At 53.1% G+C, this 15,040-nt stretch overlaps 1 protein-coding gene across 1 annotated transcript in view; it reads left to right on the forward strand.

Moving 5' to 3' along the window:
- The window catches only part of RSU1 (Ras suppressor protein 1), a 96,283-nt gene that overhangs the window by 16,950 nt on the left and 64,293 nt on the right, over positions 1–15,040 (forward strand). The window contains exon 4 of the mRNA XM_077154967.1: positions 12,417–12,537. Coding sequence (XP_077011082.1) covers positions 12,417–12,537 — 121 coding nt within the window. The remainder of the gene's footprint in view (positions 1–12,416; positions 12,538–15,040) is intronic.

Raw genomic sequence — 15,040 nt, forward strand, 5'->3', positions numbered from 1 at the left:
TCATACATCTCCCTATTAGTAAGTCCTTGCATTAGTCTAGTACATTTGTTACACTTGATGAAAAAATATTATTAAAATTATTCTATTAAGTATTGTCCATGGTTTACATTGGGGTTCCCTGTTTGATATGTACAGTCCTAGGTTTTTTTTCTTAATTTTTATTTTAGTAATATGCTTATAACCTAAAATTTCTTTTACCTACATTCAAAACTATAGTGCTGTTAATTACGTTCACGGTTCTGTGCTGCCATGAGTATCATCCATCAGCAAAACTTTTCCTTCCTCCTACACAAAAACTGTACAATTTGAGCCTTAACTCCCCTTTTCCATAGCCCCTGGTAACCTCTTGGTTTGGTTTTCTAAAGCTACGGGAGTGCAGTACATCCAAAATTGATTGGATTTTATAACGGGGATTTATCAAGGTATAAGTTATAATGTTAAGGCTGTGAAAATGTCCAAACTAAGGCACCAGCGATAGAATATCCTCACCCAAGAAAGGCCGTTCACACCGAGCTCATCTGTCACGTGGGAAGGTGCGTGGCGATGTCTCCTTGTCATTCCCTCTGGCTTCCAGGGTCACACGGCTCTCTCAGCTTCTGTGCCAGCGAATGTCTGCGTCTCCCTGCCCTCTGCGTCGGCTCTGAACGCTCTTTCTCCAGGGGTCCTTTTAAGACCCGAGTAAACTAATTATAACCCAACTTGATTGGGTGGGGTCCCATCTCCATCTAATCAAAAGGTCCCACCTGACTAGGTCTACACCAGTGGATGGATTAAGAGAACATGGCTTTTTTGTGGTATATAACAATTTCAAACCAGCACATTCTGTCCTCTTTCCAGAGGCAAAATTCATCCATTCCGTTACAATATTGCAAAAGCCTTAAACCATTTCAGTAACAATACATATATGATAAAGAGTCAAAAACAGTACAAAATCTCATCAAAGTCAGTTACAGGCATGGTCTGTCCTAAGGCAAAACTCTCCTCTGGCCATAAACCTTTGAGACTGAGAACAAGTGTCTGCTTCCAGTATACAAAGAAGGGATAGTCATAGGATAAGTATTTCCTTTTCCATAGGGAGAAACCGGAAGGAAAACAGGTCACAAGCCCCAAACAGTTCTGAAAACCTGAGGGCAAACACCATTGGCTTTCAGAGTCTAAGGGCCTTTTATTGAATGTCAATTCATCCTTGTGTCTTGAGAGTTCAGCTGTCCCACCCTCTCCCAGGGCCTGCACAGCGACCCCTTCCGCTCCAAACACTGGGCTGAGCATTCCAGCGTGTCCACGTGCTGGGGAGACCACCTTGTTCTCGGCCCTGCCCTCCTCAAGCATCAGGGCAGCACCTGGACCCTGCCCTCTCCAGGGTACATGCTCAACCTGGCCAGAACTGTGGGCTGTGGCCAGGCTCCTGCCAGTCCCTGGGGCATGTGCCCTATCCTCTCTGAGGCTGAGGCACCAAGACTGTTCCTGAACAACAAAACAAAAAGCGTGCTCTCTGCTTCCGGGGCAAGCTCACACCCTCCACATTCATGGGTGGGTCTGCTCGCCTGGCCTGGGACTTCCTGGCTCTATACCTTAGCTTCCATGGTTCTGCCTTTGAAGTCGTTCTTTCCTTCAGTCTGTCCCTTTTCTGTCTTTAGTCCACACTGATGGTGGTTCCGTTCATACGGATCTTGTGAAAATTGATAGAGTTGGTATGCAGCATATGAGGGTTAAAACCGTCAGAGAATAGGACTCTCAACTCCATCTCCAATTCTGTTACTTTCTGAAATGACTGACTGGTTCCATGTTTGGTTAAATCATCCCCTATTCTTTGGGGTCTCATTTTCCAGAATGTCAGAATTTTCCAAACTATCAGTTTCTGTTGTCTTTGTACCCAAGAGTTCAGTTCTCAGCTTATCCCTCTCCTGTTGTAGTTTACTATAAGCTGTAAGTTGAAGCCAAGCTGCATTTTCCACATTTAGTTTGGAAACTTTTTCAGCTGTGTGTCCCAACTTGTGTTGCCTTCAAACTCTACCTTCCATCCAACACCAGCACTTAATTTTGCCAAATTCTCTGCCACTTCAAAGCAAGGGTTGCCTTCTGGTTTGCATGAAACATTCGTTTATTTGTAGAGCCTCATCAGAAGTGTCTTTAGAGTGCATATTTCCACCTTCAGTACAGCCTAGGCCTTCTCTCCCAAGCCTCTCACAGTTCTTCCAGAGCCTTCCCCTTATCCATTTAAAAAGCTGTCCCAACATTTTTGGTGTTTGCATCTCGCAGCACCCCACTTCTCCGGTACCAAAATCTGTTTCAATTTGCTGAAGCTGCTGAATGTAATATACCAAAAATGGGTTGACTTTTACAAAGGGTATTTATTAAGTTAAATTCTAAAGCCATGAAAATGGCCAAATTAAGGCACCAACGAGAGGATACCCTCACCCAAGAAAGGCCAATCATGCCAGGTCTCCTCTGTCACATGGGAAGGCGCATGGTGACATCTGCCGACTTCTTCCCCTGGCTTCCAGCGTCACATGGCTCTCAGCCTTTGTACCGGTGGAAGTCTGTGTCTCTCTGCTCTCTGCGCCAGCTAGGAACTCTCTCTCCAGGAGCTCTTTTAAGGATCCCAATAAACAGATTAAGACCCACCTTGAGTGGGCAGGGGCACATCTCCACAGAAATAACCTAATCAAAAGACTCCACCCACGCTAAGTCTGCACTCACAAGATGGGAATAAAACAGCATGGCTTTTCTGTGGGACAGAACAGTTTCATGGCAGCACACCTATATTCTGATTTCTGACTCTGTGAATTTGCTTCTTCTAATTATTTCATGGTAGATTGTGCACTACCTGTCCTCTTGTGTGTAGCTCATTTCACTCAGTGTTGTGTCTTCCAGGTGCATCTGTGTTGCCGTATGCATCAGGGTATCATTCTTTTTTACAGCTGCATGGTATTCCATCATAAGTATAGACCCCATTTTGTTTATCCTCTTGTTGGTTGATGGACACTGGGGCTGCTTCCATCTTTGGGCAATTGTGAATAATGCCTCTGTGAACACTGGTGTGCACATACCTGCTTGAGGCCCCCCTTTCAGTTATTCTTGGTGTATGACTGGTAGCGGGCTTGCCCGGTCGCATGGCAGTTCTGTACTCAGCTTCCTGAGGAACCGCCCAACTGTCTTTCACAGCGATGGCACCTCTCCACATTCCCACCAGCAATCAATGAGCGTTTCTGTTTCTCTGCATTCTCACACTTGTAAGTTTCCTTTTTGTTAATAGTAGCTGTTTAGACAGTGTAATATGTTTTCCAGTCAAGAAGTATGTGTCCTCCAATATTTTTCCTTCTTTTTAAGGTTGTTTGTTTGGGCTCATGCCATTCCGTATGAGTTGAGGATCAGCTTTTCTATTTCTGCAGAAAAGGCTACTAGAATTTTGATAGGAACTGCGTTCAATTTGCAGACCACTTCGGGTGGTGTTGACATCTTAATATACTATTAAGTTTTCCAATTCATGACCACAGGATGTCATTGTATTTATTTAGCTCTTTAATATCTTTCAGCAGCATTTTGCAGTTTTCAGTGTTCAAGTCTTTACCTCCTTGGTTAAATTTGCTTCTAGGTATTTTATCCTTTGGTGTTACAAGTGAAATTTTCTTAATTTCCTTTTCAGATTGAATCCGTTACCAGTGTTTAGGGACACAACTCATTTCTGCATGTTTATCTTGCATCCTGAAACTTTGCTGAATTCATTGATTAGTTCTAGAAGCTTTCTTGTAGAGTCTTTGGGATTTTCTGTCTATAGGATCAGGCCATCTATGAACAGAGATAATTTGACATCTTCCTTTCCAATTTGGGTGCCATTTATTTGCTTCTTGTGCCTGACTGCTCTGGCTAGAACTTCCAACACAGTGTTGAATTCCAGGGGCGACAGTGGGCTCCCTTGACTTCTTGTTCCGCATCTCAGGAGGAAAGGTTTCAGTCTTTCACCATCAAGTGTGATGTTACTGGTGGGTTTTAAATAAATGCCCTTTATCATATTAAGGAAGTTTCCTTTCATTCTTGGTTTTCTGAGTGGTTTTGTCATGAAAGGATATTGGCTTTTTGTTCAGTGTTTTTCTGTATCAATTAATATGGTCATGCATTTTTTCCTTTATTCTATTAATGTGTTGTGTTACACGGATTGATTTTCTTGTGTTGAGCTCTCCTTGCATTCCTGGAGTAAACCCCACTTGGTCATGGTGTCTACGGTATATATATATATTTTTTTTACATGGGCAGGCTCCGGAATTGAACCTTAGTTTCGAGCATGGCAGGCAAGAATTCTGCCACTGAGCCACCATTGCACTGCCCTACCGTATGTTTTTAAATGAAAGACTTCAATCATGAACATTCCAGATTGGAAGTGCCCTGGGGAGAAAATATCTTGTGGCACTTGATCGTGTCTCCTCCCAGTTCTTAGAGCCCTTCGTGAAAGCTGATCCTCCAAGGGTTTCTGCTACTATTTACAGTAGACCTCATGTTGCACAGAACAGATTGAGCAAGAGACTTGTTAAATTGCCGTTGACTCCGTCCCCCACGGTGTGTGTTGATGATGGGGGTACAGGCTTGAGGGTCACTTCTTGGGCATGTCCATTCCTAGAGTGGTGCCCTTGGCTTGACCTTGGTGGTCAACATGGTGCAGCCACAGCCGTGGTCCCTGGAGAAATGCAGCTGATGGCTCTCAGTGCACCGGGTGTGGGGTCCTGGGTAGCCCCCATGCGTTTTCCTTTGGGGCCCGTGTCTCCCTGGTTTAGAGACTCTGGAGAAAAGGAACGGACAGCACTGGCATATTTGCAGTAAGGATGCACCAACACCATTTTCTCAAGTACGTGCTTTCTGGAAACTTGTACAAAGCTTCAAAAGAAAGATTTTTTAATCTACTGTGACACCCATTCTTGTTAGCGCTATTAAGATGCTCATAAACTCCACCTAATTTATGATTATCTAACATCCAGGCTTGAATGGAATGCATGTATTTTATAAAGGCCCTGGGAATGCCTCTTCCATTTTGATTTTTCTTTCTTTTTGACAATAGATTCACTCTGGTAGCCTGTCCACCCATGCACAAGTGCGCTGCCTTCTCTTTTCAGTCTGCACTCACTCATCTAGTTATTTGCTGTTACTTTAGCCTATTTTTCCGGCATACATATTCTGTGGTATTCACTTCCTTCCTGTCTGAAGTGCCTGCCCCTCTCCAGGCTGAGGGCTCAGTGTTCTCCATGCAGCCCTGCTCTCTCCTTGCACTGGGTGGGATTAAAGTACAGGCACCTTTAGGCCCCACACATGTGGCCGCATCAGTGTAGAAGGAAGAGGAGTCTGTCATGGGCAGGTTGTAACCCCAGCTGTGTCAGGTGGAGGGAACAGGCTTCCAAGGTCGAGTGCCCGGATCAGAATGGGGAGGACTCTCTGTGGCCCCGACTGCTGCCTGTGCTGCTATTCTCCACGTGGTGGGAGAGGTGACTCCCCAGATGTGAGCGAGGTGCTGCCTCTAAAGTTGAGCAGGGTGTTTCTCTGATGGTGAGTGTGCTGCTCCCCCAGTGGTGAATGGGTGCTCCTGGGATAGTAAGCATGGTGCTCCCCCCTGGCAGTGAGTGAGGTGCTCTCCCAGTGGTGAGTGAGGTGCTCCCCCAGTGGTGAGTGGGTGCTCCTGGGATAGTAAGCATGGTGCTCCCCCCTGGCAGTGGGTGAGGTGCTCCCCCCTGGCAGTGAGTGAGGTGCTCCCCCAGTGGTGAGTGGGTGCTCCCTGGATAGTAAGCACAGTACTCCCCCAGTGGTGAGCGGGTTGCCCCCCCGGCGGTGAGTATGGTGCCCCCCAGTGGTGAGTGAGTGCTCCCCGGATAGTAAGCACAGTGCACCCCCAGTGGTGAGCGGGTTGCCCCCCCGGCGGTGAGTGTGCTGCGCCCCAGTGGTGAGTGGATGCTCCCCGGATAGTAAGCACAGTGCTCCTCCAGCAGTGAGTGGGTTGCCCCCTACGGCAGTGAGTGAGATGCTCCCCCAGTGGTAAGTGGGTGCACCCCAGATAGTAAGCATGGTGCTCCCCCAGCAGTGAGTGAGATGCTCCCCCAGTGGTGAGTGGGTGCTCCCAGGATAGTAAGCACAGTGCTCCCCCAGTGGTGAGTGGGTGCTCCCCGGATAGTAAGCACAGTGCTTCTCCAGCGGTGAGTGGGTTGCCCCCCCCCGGCGGTGAGTGAAATGCTCCCCCAGTGGTGAGTGGGTGCTCCCTGGATAGTAAGCACAGTGCTTCTCCAGCGGTGAGTGGGTTGCCCCCCCGGCGGTGAGTGAAATGCTCCCCCAGTGGTGAGTGGATGCTCCCCGGATAGTAAGCACAGTGCTCCCCCAGTGGTGAGCGGTTGCCCCGCTGGCAGTGAGTGAGATGCTCCCCCAGTGGTGAGTGGGTGCTCCCCAGGCCGTGAACAGGGTATTCCCTTGGTGGTGAGTGGGGCGCGCCCTGGGCAGTGGGCAGGATCCTCCCCTGGCAGTGAGTGGGGTGCCTGTCCAGTGGTGGGTAGGGTGCTTCTCCCTCCTCCCCCCCGCCTGCTCAGGACCTTCCGCTCATCTGTGGACAGGTGACCATTCTCATCATGGCTGAGGAGTGTGACTGTTTTTCACCGCAGATGAATCGGGCGTTTCTTGCTGCTGCACTTAGTTATCCTGGAGGCTCTCAGGCCCGTAGTTCTATCAGTTAGTCCTGGGTCTGTGTGTCCGGGTGTGCAGGCGGACAGCATGTAGGCTGTAGAGCAGGAGGGCTGGGCGCTGGCCTTTAGTGGGTGGCCTCTGAGGTCCTTGGCTGTTCTATTTTTATCTTGACAAATGTAGATCCTTTTAAGCAAGAATTTCCTTCACTGTTTCATAAACCATGTTTTTAGCAAACCTGAAGCTAACTGTAATTGAGTATCTGCACGGCTGCTTGGGGGTCCCCTGGAACCTGCGGTTGTTGTCATGAGCATCCTGCTGACATCCCGTGCTCATGCCACGGTGCGCCTGCTTGTCGCCTGTGGCCTGCGCAGAAAGCAGAGGCCCTCGGTCACCGTACGCATGGCCCTTGCACATGCAGTCCTGAGGCTGCAGTTATCTGTAGGTGAACACACGGTTTTTCTTTCCGGAAGGTGTTAGTGGAGAGGCCTCATTGGCTGACCAGCTGCCCCTGGGTGACAGCCTCTAGGCCAGCTCTGCAGGTGACAGACGGTGCTTCCCACTTTCGTGGCAGCGGCCCAAGGCCATGCTTTCACTTGCTCCAGGATGTTTCCAGTCGCACTTGGAGAATTTCTGCTAGTTCGCTTCATTCAGGAAGGGGCAGCTCTTTCCCAACCCCATTTCACTTGGGGGCCAGGAAGGGCCAGTTCATGTCCTCCAGGGGTTCCTCCCGGGGACTCCTCCAGGGGGGCTCCTCTAGGTGCTTCCTCTGGGATTTCCTCGGGGGATTCCTCTAGGGGGTTCCTCTAAGGGGCTCCTCTAGGGGGTTCCTCTAAGGGGCTCCTCTCAGTAGTGGCTCATCTAAGGGGCTCCCCTAAGGGCTTCTCCAGGGGGGCTCTTCTGGGGCCACCCTCCCGTGTGCGCCTGGAGAAAAGTCTCACTCCCTGTCCGTTCTACTCTGTCTGTGACCTTGGGCAGTAGATGTAACTTGGGAACCTAAGTGCATTTTAGTGTCATTGACTGTCCTTTATCCTCTCCTCTTGAAAAAATTTAAATTATCAGAAGTGACCCCTCCACCCTCGAAGCCAGTATGTTTTGGTCGGACTGGGAGAGCCGGGGAAACACCCAAACCCCTGGGAACAGAGGGGTACAGCCCCGGTCGGTCCAACTACTGGCCGATGAAATTGGTCCTCTAATACATAGAGAGGCAAAGTTCTCACCAAAATACTTGCAAATCCAACCCAACAGCGCATTAAAAGAATCATACACCATGATCAAGTGGGTCTTATCCCAAGTATGCAAGCGTGGCTCAACACAAGAAAATCAATTAATGTAATGCACCACCTTTAAAAATCAAAGGAGATAAAAACACATGGTCATCTCGATTGATACAGAAAAAGCATTTGGCAAAGTCCAGCATCCTTTGTTAATAAAAGCACTTCAAAAGACAGGAATAAAAGCAAACTTCCTCGACAAGATAAAGGGCATAAATGAAAAACCCAGAACTACCACCATCCTCAGTGGGGAAAGATGGAAAGCTTTCTCTGTAAGGTCAGGAGTAAGACAAGGGTGCCCACTGCTGCCATTCTTATCCAGCATTGCACTGGGAGCCCTCGTTAGAGCATTTAGGCCAAAAGAAGAAACAAAAGGCATCCATATTGGAAAGGAAGAAGCGAAACGTTCCGTGTTTGTGGGTGACGTGAGCCTATAGAAAGTTTCAAAAAACCCATGTCAGAATGACTGCAATGAGTCCACCCCAGTGGCAGGATGCGAGGTCCATGTGTGAGCGTCAGCAGTGATTCTGTACACTGTCACGAGCAATCTGAGGAGCAAATTGGAAAAAAATCCCACTAACAATAGCAACTAAAAGAATCAAGTATCTAGGAATAAATCTAACTGAGGACATAGGACCTGTACGCAGAACACTATAAAACATTGCTAAAAGGGATCAAAGAAGACCTGAGTAAACGGAAGGCCGTTCCATGGTCATGGATTGTAAAACTAAGTATCATTAAGATGTCAGTCCTACTCAAAATGATTTATACATTCAATACAATCCCGATCAAAATTCCAGTGGCCTACTTTGAAGAAGTAGAAAAACTACTCATCACACTTATTAGCAAGGGACCCTGCATAGCCAAAAGCATCCTGAAAAAGAAGGAACTTGGAGGGCTCGCTGCCTGACTTTAACACATATTATAAGACTCCAGCGTCAAAACAGCATGGTATTAACTAAGGATAGACATATTGATTAATGGAATTGAGCTGAGAGTTCAGAAATAGGCCTCAGACCTTTGGCCAGATGGTTTTTGACAAGGCTGCCAAGTCCACTCAACTGGGACAGGACAGTCTCTTCAGTGAATGGGACAGGGAGAACTGGATATTCATATCCGAAGGAGCGAAAGAGGACCCCTAGCCCAAACGCTGTTCAAAAATTAACTCAGAGTGGATCAGAGACCTAAATATAAGAGCTAGTACCATAAAACTACTAGAAGACGATGTCGAGAAGCATCTTCGGGACCTAGTGATAGGGGTAACTTCTTAGACTTTTCACCTAAAGCACAAGCAACGAAAAAGAAGGATAAGTGGGAACCCCTCAAGAATGAACACTTCTGTGCATCGAAGGACTTTGTCTAAAAGGTGGAAAGGCTGCCGGCTCAGTGGGAGAGGACACTTAGAGACCTCCCGTCTGCTGAGGGCTTCTCCGCACCTGCTCCCACGCAGCAGCTTCCCCCACATTGGCACCTGCAGCTCTGTGCCCGGCGAGCTGACGGCGGGACAGTGCTTCTGGCTGCCCGCCCCGTGCCACCCCTCCCCTGAGGGGGGATCCCACCCCCGCTGCTCAGGGCCAGTCCAGGGGGCTTTCCCTGTAGACTCTCCCTCTCTGGGCACCTGCCCGCGTGCTCCGCCCCGTCCAGATCTGCCGGCAGCGCAGCAGTCGGGGCCTCAGCGTGGGTACCTCCCGCAAGGTCAAGGCCTGGAAGGCATGCGTAGCTGCCCCGCCTCGCTGCTCCTCCCTCTTGGCCCCTCTCCTCGCCCCCATCCACCCTCGTCCAGCCTCACCTGCCTCCTTGGTCACTGTTAAAAAGCACATGAGAGTGCCTGTCACTGGAGTGACGTCTAGGGCAACAGTTTCAGTTCTGCTTAAACACACATGGTGTATGCTCGCCTGGGGCTTTGCATGGGCCACACCTCAGGTCATCCCTCACCTGGGGCCCTTGCACGGGTCGTCCCTCACCTGAGACCTTTGCAAAGGTTGTCCCTCATCTGGGGTCTTTGCACAGCTTCATGCCCAACCTATACAAAACCAGTCCCCTGCCCCTTCCTCTCCTGCCGTCCTTCCTCTCTCTGGGTTGCCTGTCTCTTGCTGGCTGCTTGTTTCCCAGTGAGCTGCGTGTCCTGCGCTGCCAGGGCTCCACTGCCTGTGCGCGACAGCTGACCACGTGGCCTGAGGGTGAGCTCCTGGGGCAGTGATCAGGGCTGTCACTTCCCCAGCTCCTCACACTCTCTCCCTGTTGTCACCTGAATGTCACACTTGGCTATTTGGCTTCTAAATGCTGGTAGTTTCTTATCTGTGCTCCAGTGATGCTGTCCCAGATTTGGACTGAATGTGTTACTCTGGCAGGAAGGAATCAAGCCTGTGCAAGATCCAGATGCTGAAACTCCAGCCGTGGTTCTTTCCCCAGTTCCTGAGGAATCCTGTCTGTAAAAGGGGCAAAGAGACAGCCTGTCGGGCCAGCACAGCACATGGCCGTGTCTGGGAAGCGGGTGGATCCCTCAGAGGTTGGAGGAGGCAGCAGGTGGATCCCTCGGAGATCATGGGAAATGGGTGGATCCCTTGGAGGTTGGGGGATGAGGCAGGTGGATCCCTCGGAAGTCATGGGAATGGTGGGTGGATCCCTTGGAGGTTGGGGGAGGCGCCAGGTGGGCCCCTTGGATTTGGGGGATGCGGCAGGGATCTTTTGGAGTCAGGGGAGCTGGTAGGTGATCCCTTGGAGTCCGGGGACCTGCCCCCTTGCCCTGTGCCCCCTGCCCTGTAGCCACGCTGTGCTGTCCCTTCGGCAGTCTGGGTACTTGTTTATTTTGACTGTGGTCAGGGGAAGTGTGCAGCGCAGGAGGCCAGAAGCTGGGTGAGGTCTGCTGTCCAGTGCAGCCAAGGACACCACGTGGGCAGAGGCAGGAGAGGCCTGGGCCGTTGCAGGTGGGGTTGTTAGTTGTGTCCACACGTGGCCTGACGTGTACGGCTGTGGAGCGGACAGGAGATGATGCGTTTGGCGGGGGTGGGCTCAGCCCCGCCCATCAGGAAGGTGACACCTGCACAGGCTGTAGTTGGGCCCGGAGCCAGCTGTGTCATCCTTGGGCTGTGGCCAAGTTGAGACCCTACTCTCTTGGCTCACTGACTTTCTTCCTTGCTTTCCCAGCGAATCCACAGCGGACCGAGGGTGGAGGCCGGGCAAGGATGGTGCGGGCAGTGTAGGGCAGGACAGGATGGGCTGGGGGGGTTGGAGGACAGGACAGGGCATTGCCTATCCTCCCCCTTCACTCCCTCAGGACCCTCGCACGGCGTGATCTGGGTTTTGTGCCAGGTGCACGGCCCCAGCAGGCCCCGGCTTAGCGGGACCCTTGGGGGAACCCAGCACGTCGTCTGCCCCTGGTGGGCAGCGCACCCCGAAGCTCCTGCCCTGTGATGGCGACCTCAGCCCCTAGACTGTGGGTACTTTTGGGGCAAGGGTGCCCTCGGCTGCTTAGGTGCCCACTGGGAAAGGAGGGGTTGCTGCCGCCCTGGTGCCAGTTGTGCCTGGGATGTGCACGCAAGTGTCGCTCAGCCACGTGGGGTGGTTTTCCATGTTTCCCTGTGATGCCCGGGACTGATGCGGTGCCAGCCTGATGTGGCCTGGTGTGTGTGCGTACATGTGCGACACGAGTATGTATGTGGTGTGCATTTGCCATGTGTCCCATGTGCACAGTGCATGTGCATACATCATCTGCACGTATGACGTGTGCACGTGACATTTGTGGTATGTTTCACATGTGTAGTGCATGTGTGGGAAGCATGTGCCTCATGTGTCCACATGTATGTATGTGTGATGTGTGCATCAGGTATGCATGTGATGTGTGTTTGGCACGTGTTTCATGTGGTGCACACGCCTGGGCAGCATGTCATGCACGTGAAGTGTGCGTGTGAGAAGTGTTTGGGCAGCGTGTGTATGGAAAGCATTTGCGTGTGATGTGTATTTGCCATGTGTTTCATGTGTGACACGTGCATGGAACACGCTTGCCTGGGGAGTGAGTGGAAAGTGTGTGTGTGGAAAGCATGGGTGTGGGAAGTGTGTGCCATGTGTGCTTATGTGCGTGTGCTGGCCCGGGCCGGTTGCCCCATAGGCCGAGGTCAGGATGTACTGGGTGGCATGTCCCCTGCCATGTCCCCCACCAGCGGCCGGAGCTGTGATTTCCTCCGGGCTGAGGCTCTGCAGAGTCAGGGCATCTGGGCAGCTGCATGGCCGTGGCCCTCAGAGGCGGGCTTGGGTTACACGGCTGCCCCTTCTGCCCCTCCTTCCTTCTGCACCCCCACAGCCCGGGTCCCTCCTCCTGGGAAGACCCTTCCCTGTCTGCCCAGTGCCAGCTGCTGCCCTGAGGACCGGCTCCCGGGCGAGAAGGGTGGTGGGTGGACTCTGGGGCAGTGGGCGGAGCCTGGGGCAGTGGGCGGACTCCGGGGCTGTGGTCCCGGGAGGGCAGGGCAGGTGCCAGCTCCCGCCCGTGTCCCGCAGCTGTACCGCCCAATGTGGCTGAGCTGAAGAACCTGGAGGTGCTGAACTTCTTCAACAACCAGATCGAGGAGCTGCCCACGCAGATCAGCAGCCTGCAGAAGCTCAAGCACCTGAACCTGGGGTGAGTGGGCGGGGAGGGGAGGCGGGGGGGGGGGGGGGGAGCAAGGGAGGGGAGGCCTGGGGGAGGGGGAGGGGGGAGGGTGCAGAGGAGGGGGAGGCCTGGGGTGCGGTGAGCAGGTGGCCTGGGGTGAGGGAGGGCACGAGCTTGGGGAGCATGTGGAGGGCAGCACTGGGACAGCCACGGGCGGGGTGGCCCTTCGGCCTGCCCAGGAGAAGCTCTCCCCCAATTCCTTCTGTGCTGCGGCGTGTGCAGTGTTGTGTTGCTTTAGTTGTGGCGGTTGGACACTGGTTGCTCTAATGCAGCCCGCGGTGCCTGCCTGGGTCCCTGAGAGCCGTGGGAGAAGGTGGCTCAGGAGGGAACAGCTTCTATGCTGGGTTTCCAGTAACGTTTTCAGTTGGGCCGAGGGGCGCACCAGGACCGGTTCCTAAGGAACATCCTTCCCCATGGCCTGGGCTGGTTGTCCCCAGTAGCAGGGCGGCCACGGGACTCAGGCTGGGCTCTCGTCTGCCTTTCTGGTTCCTTTATGACGGGGTGAATGGGACGGAAATACAGCGCCAAGGAGCAGCAGGAAGCCGAGCCTCCGCGGGGCTGGGAAGGGCGGGAGCCTGGGGGAGAGGGAAGGTGGGGGGAGGCTGGGAGGGGAGCCCGGAGGAGGGGGGAGGACTGGAGGAGCCTGGGGGGGGTCCTGGAGGAGGGGGGAGCCTGGAGGAGCGGCAAGGTGGGAGGTTGGGGGGGAGGCGGGAGAAGCCAAGGCCCAGGGATGGCTGTTCCAGGAGAAAGTGTCGCCTGCTGCCATCTGGGATTCGGACTTCTTCCAGCTCCCAGACCAGGAGCCCCTAAACCTGTTGTGCCCGCGGACCGGGGCCTGACATCTGCTGACAGCCTGGGAGGGTGTTGGCCCAGTGCCCCAGGCTCAGGTGCCAGTTTGCTCCGGACCTGACGGGCCTGTCTCTCTGCCGCGGCGTTAAGCTGGATCCACTCGCAGAACGCCGTGCTTCTGTGGGCAGCATCCTCCTGGCTCCCTCCCCGAGGCCTGGGGTCCCTCCGCCCAGCTCACTCACCCGCACCCACCACGTCTGTGCCCAGAACACAGCACCAACCACACCTGCGCCTGTCATGCTGGCACGTGCCACACCTTCACCTGTCACACTAACATGCCACACCTGGGCCCATCACCAACACCTGTCACACTTACACCCATCACACCAGCACCTGCCACACCTCTTCCCATCACACCAGCACCTGCTACTTCAGTGCCCAGAACACCAGCACCTGCCACGCCTGCACCCGTCATGCCAGCACATGCCACACCTGAGCCCATCACACCTAGCACCTGCCACGCCTGAACCTATCACACCAGCACCTGCCATGTCGAAGCCCATCACAGCAGCACCCACCACGGTCAGTGTCCAGGACACAGCACCCGTCACACCTGGGCCCGTCACACTAGCACCCGCCACACCTGTTCCCATCACACCAGCACCTGGCACACCTGCGCCCGTCACACCAGCGCTCGCCGCGCCTGTTCCCGTCACACCAGCACCTGCCACGCCTGTTCCTGTCACACCAGCACCCACCGCGCCTGTTCCCGTCACACCAGCACCTGGCACACCTGCGCCCGTCACACCAGCACCCGCCGTGCCTGTTCCCGTCACACTAGCACCCGCCATGCCTGTTCCCGTCACACCAGCACCTGTCACACCTGCGCCCGTCACACCAGCACCCGCCGTGCCTGTTCCCGTCACACTAGCACCCACCGCGCCTGTTCCCGTCACATCAGCACCCGCCGTGCCTGTTCCCGTCACACTAGCACCCGCCATGCCCCAGCCAGCCCGTGCTCCAGTGGAGTGGTCAGGATGAAAGTCATCTCGCTCACGGAATGACTCTCAGTGTGTTCTTTCCACATGGAGCTCAGTCAGACTCGGACCTGAGGTCCCTCCTGGCCGACCCACAGTCCTTCTGGGATCCTCATTTCTGAGGGGATGTTTCTGGTCAGATGGTCACATGCCACCTGGCAGAGTGGAAAAGAAAGGGCCTCCACTGATGTAGGTCAGGGAGAGGTGGGGTAAGAGGTCGGGGGTCAGGGGAGGCAGGCGGAGGTGTGCTGGTTTGAAAGGATTATGGACCCAGAAAAGCTGTGCTCTAACCTGGATTCAGATTTGTGGGGACAGCTGTTTCTTTTAATCCTAATTCAGCACTGCAGGGCAGAAAATCTGATTAGATTGTCTCCACGGAGATGTCACACCCCCAATTGTGGGTGTGACCTTTGACCAGATGGAGATGTGGCTCCACCATTCCACGTGGGTCTTATTAGTTTACTGGAATCCTTTAAAAGAGGAAGCATTTTGGAGAAGCCTCAGAAATGACAGAGAGTCAACAGAACAAATGTAGGCATTTGGAGAATTGTTGCTTCAGAGAAGAGACACAGATGTCTGGAGATGCTTGGAGCCCAGCAGATGTCCCCATAAGATGTTAAGGAAGCCAGAGCCTGGAGAGAGCCAGG

The sequence above is a fragment of the Tamandua tetradactyla genome, chromosome 1, assembly GCF_023851605.1.
Source record: "Tamandua tetradactyla isolate mTamTet1 chromosome 1, mTamTet1.pri, whole genome shotgun sequence".
Lineage (NCBI taxonomy): Eukaryota > Metazoa > Chordata > Mammalia > Pilosa > Myrmecophagidae > Tamandua > Tamandua tetradactyla.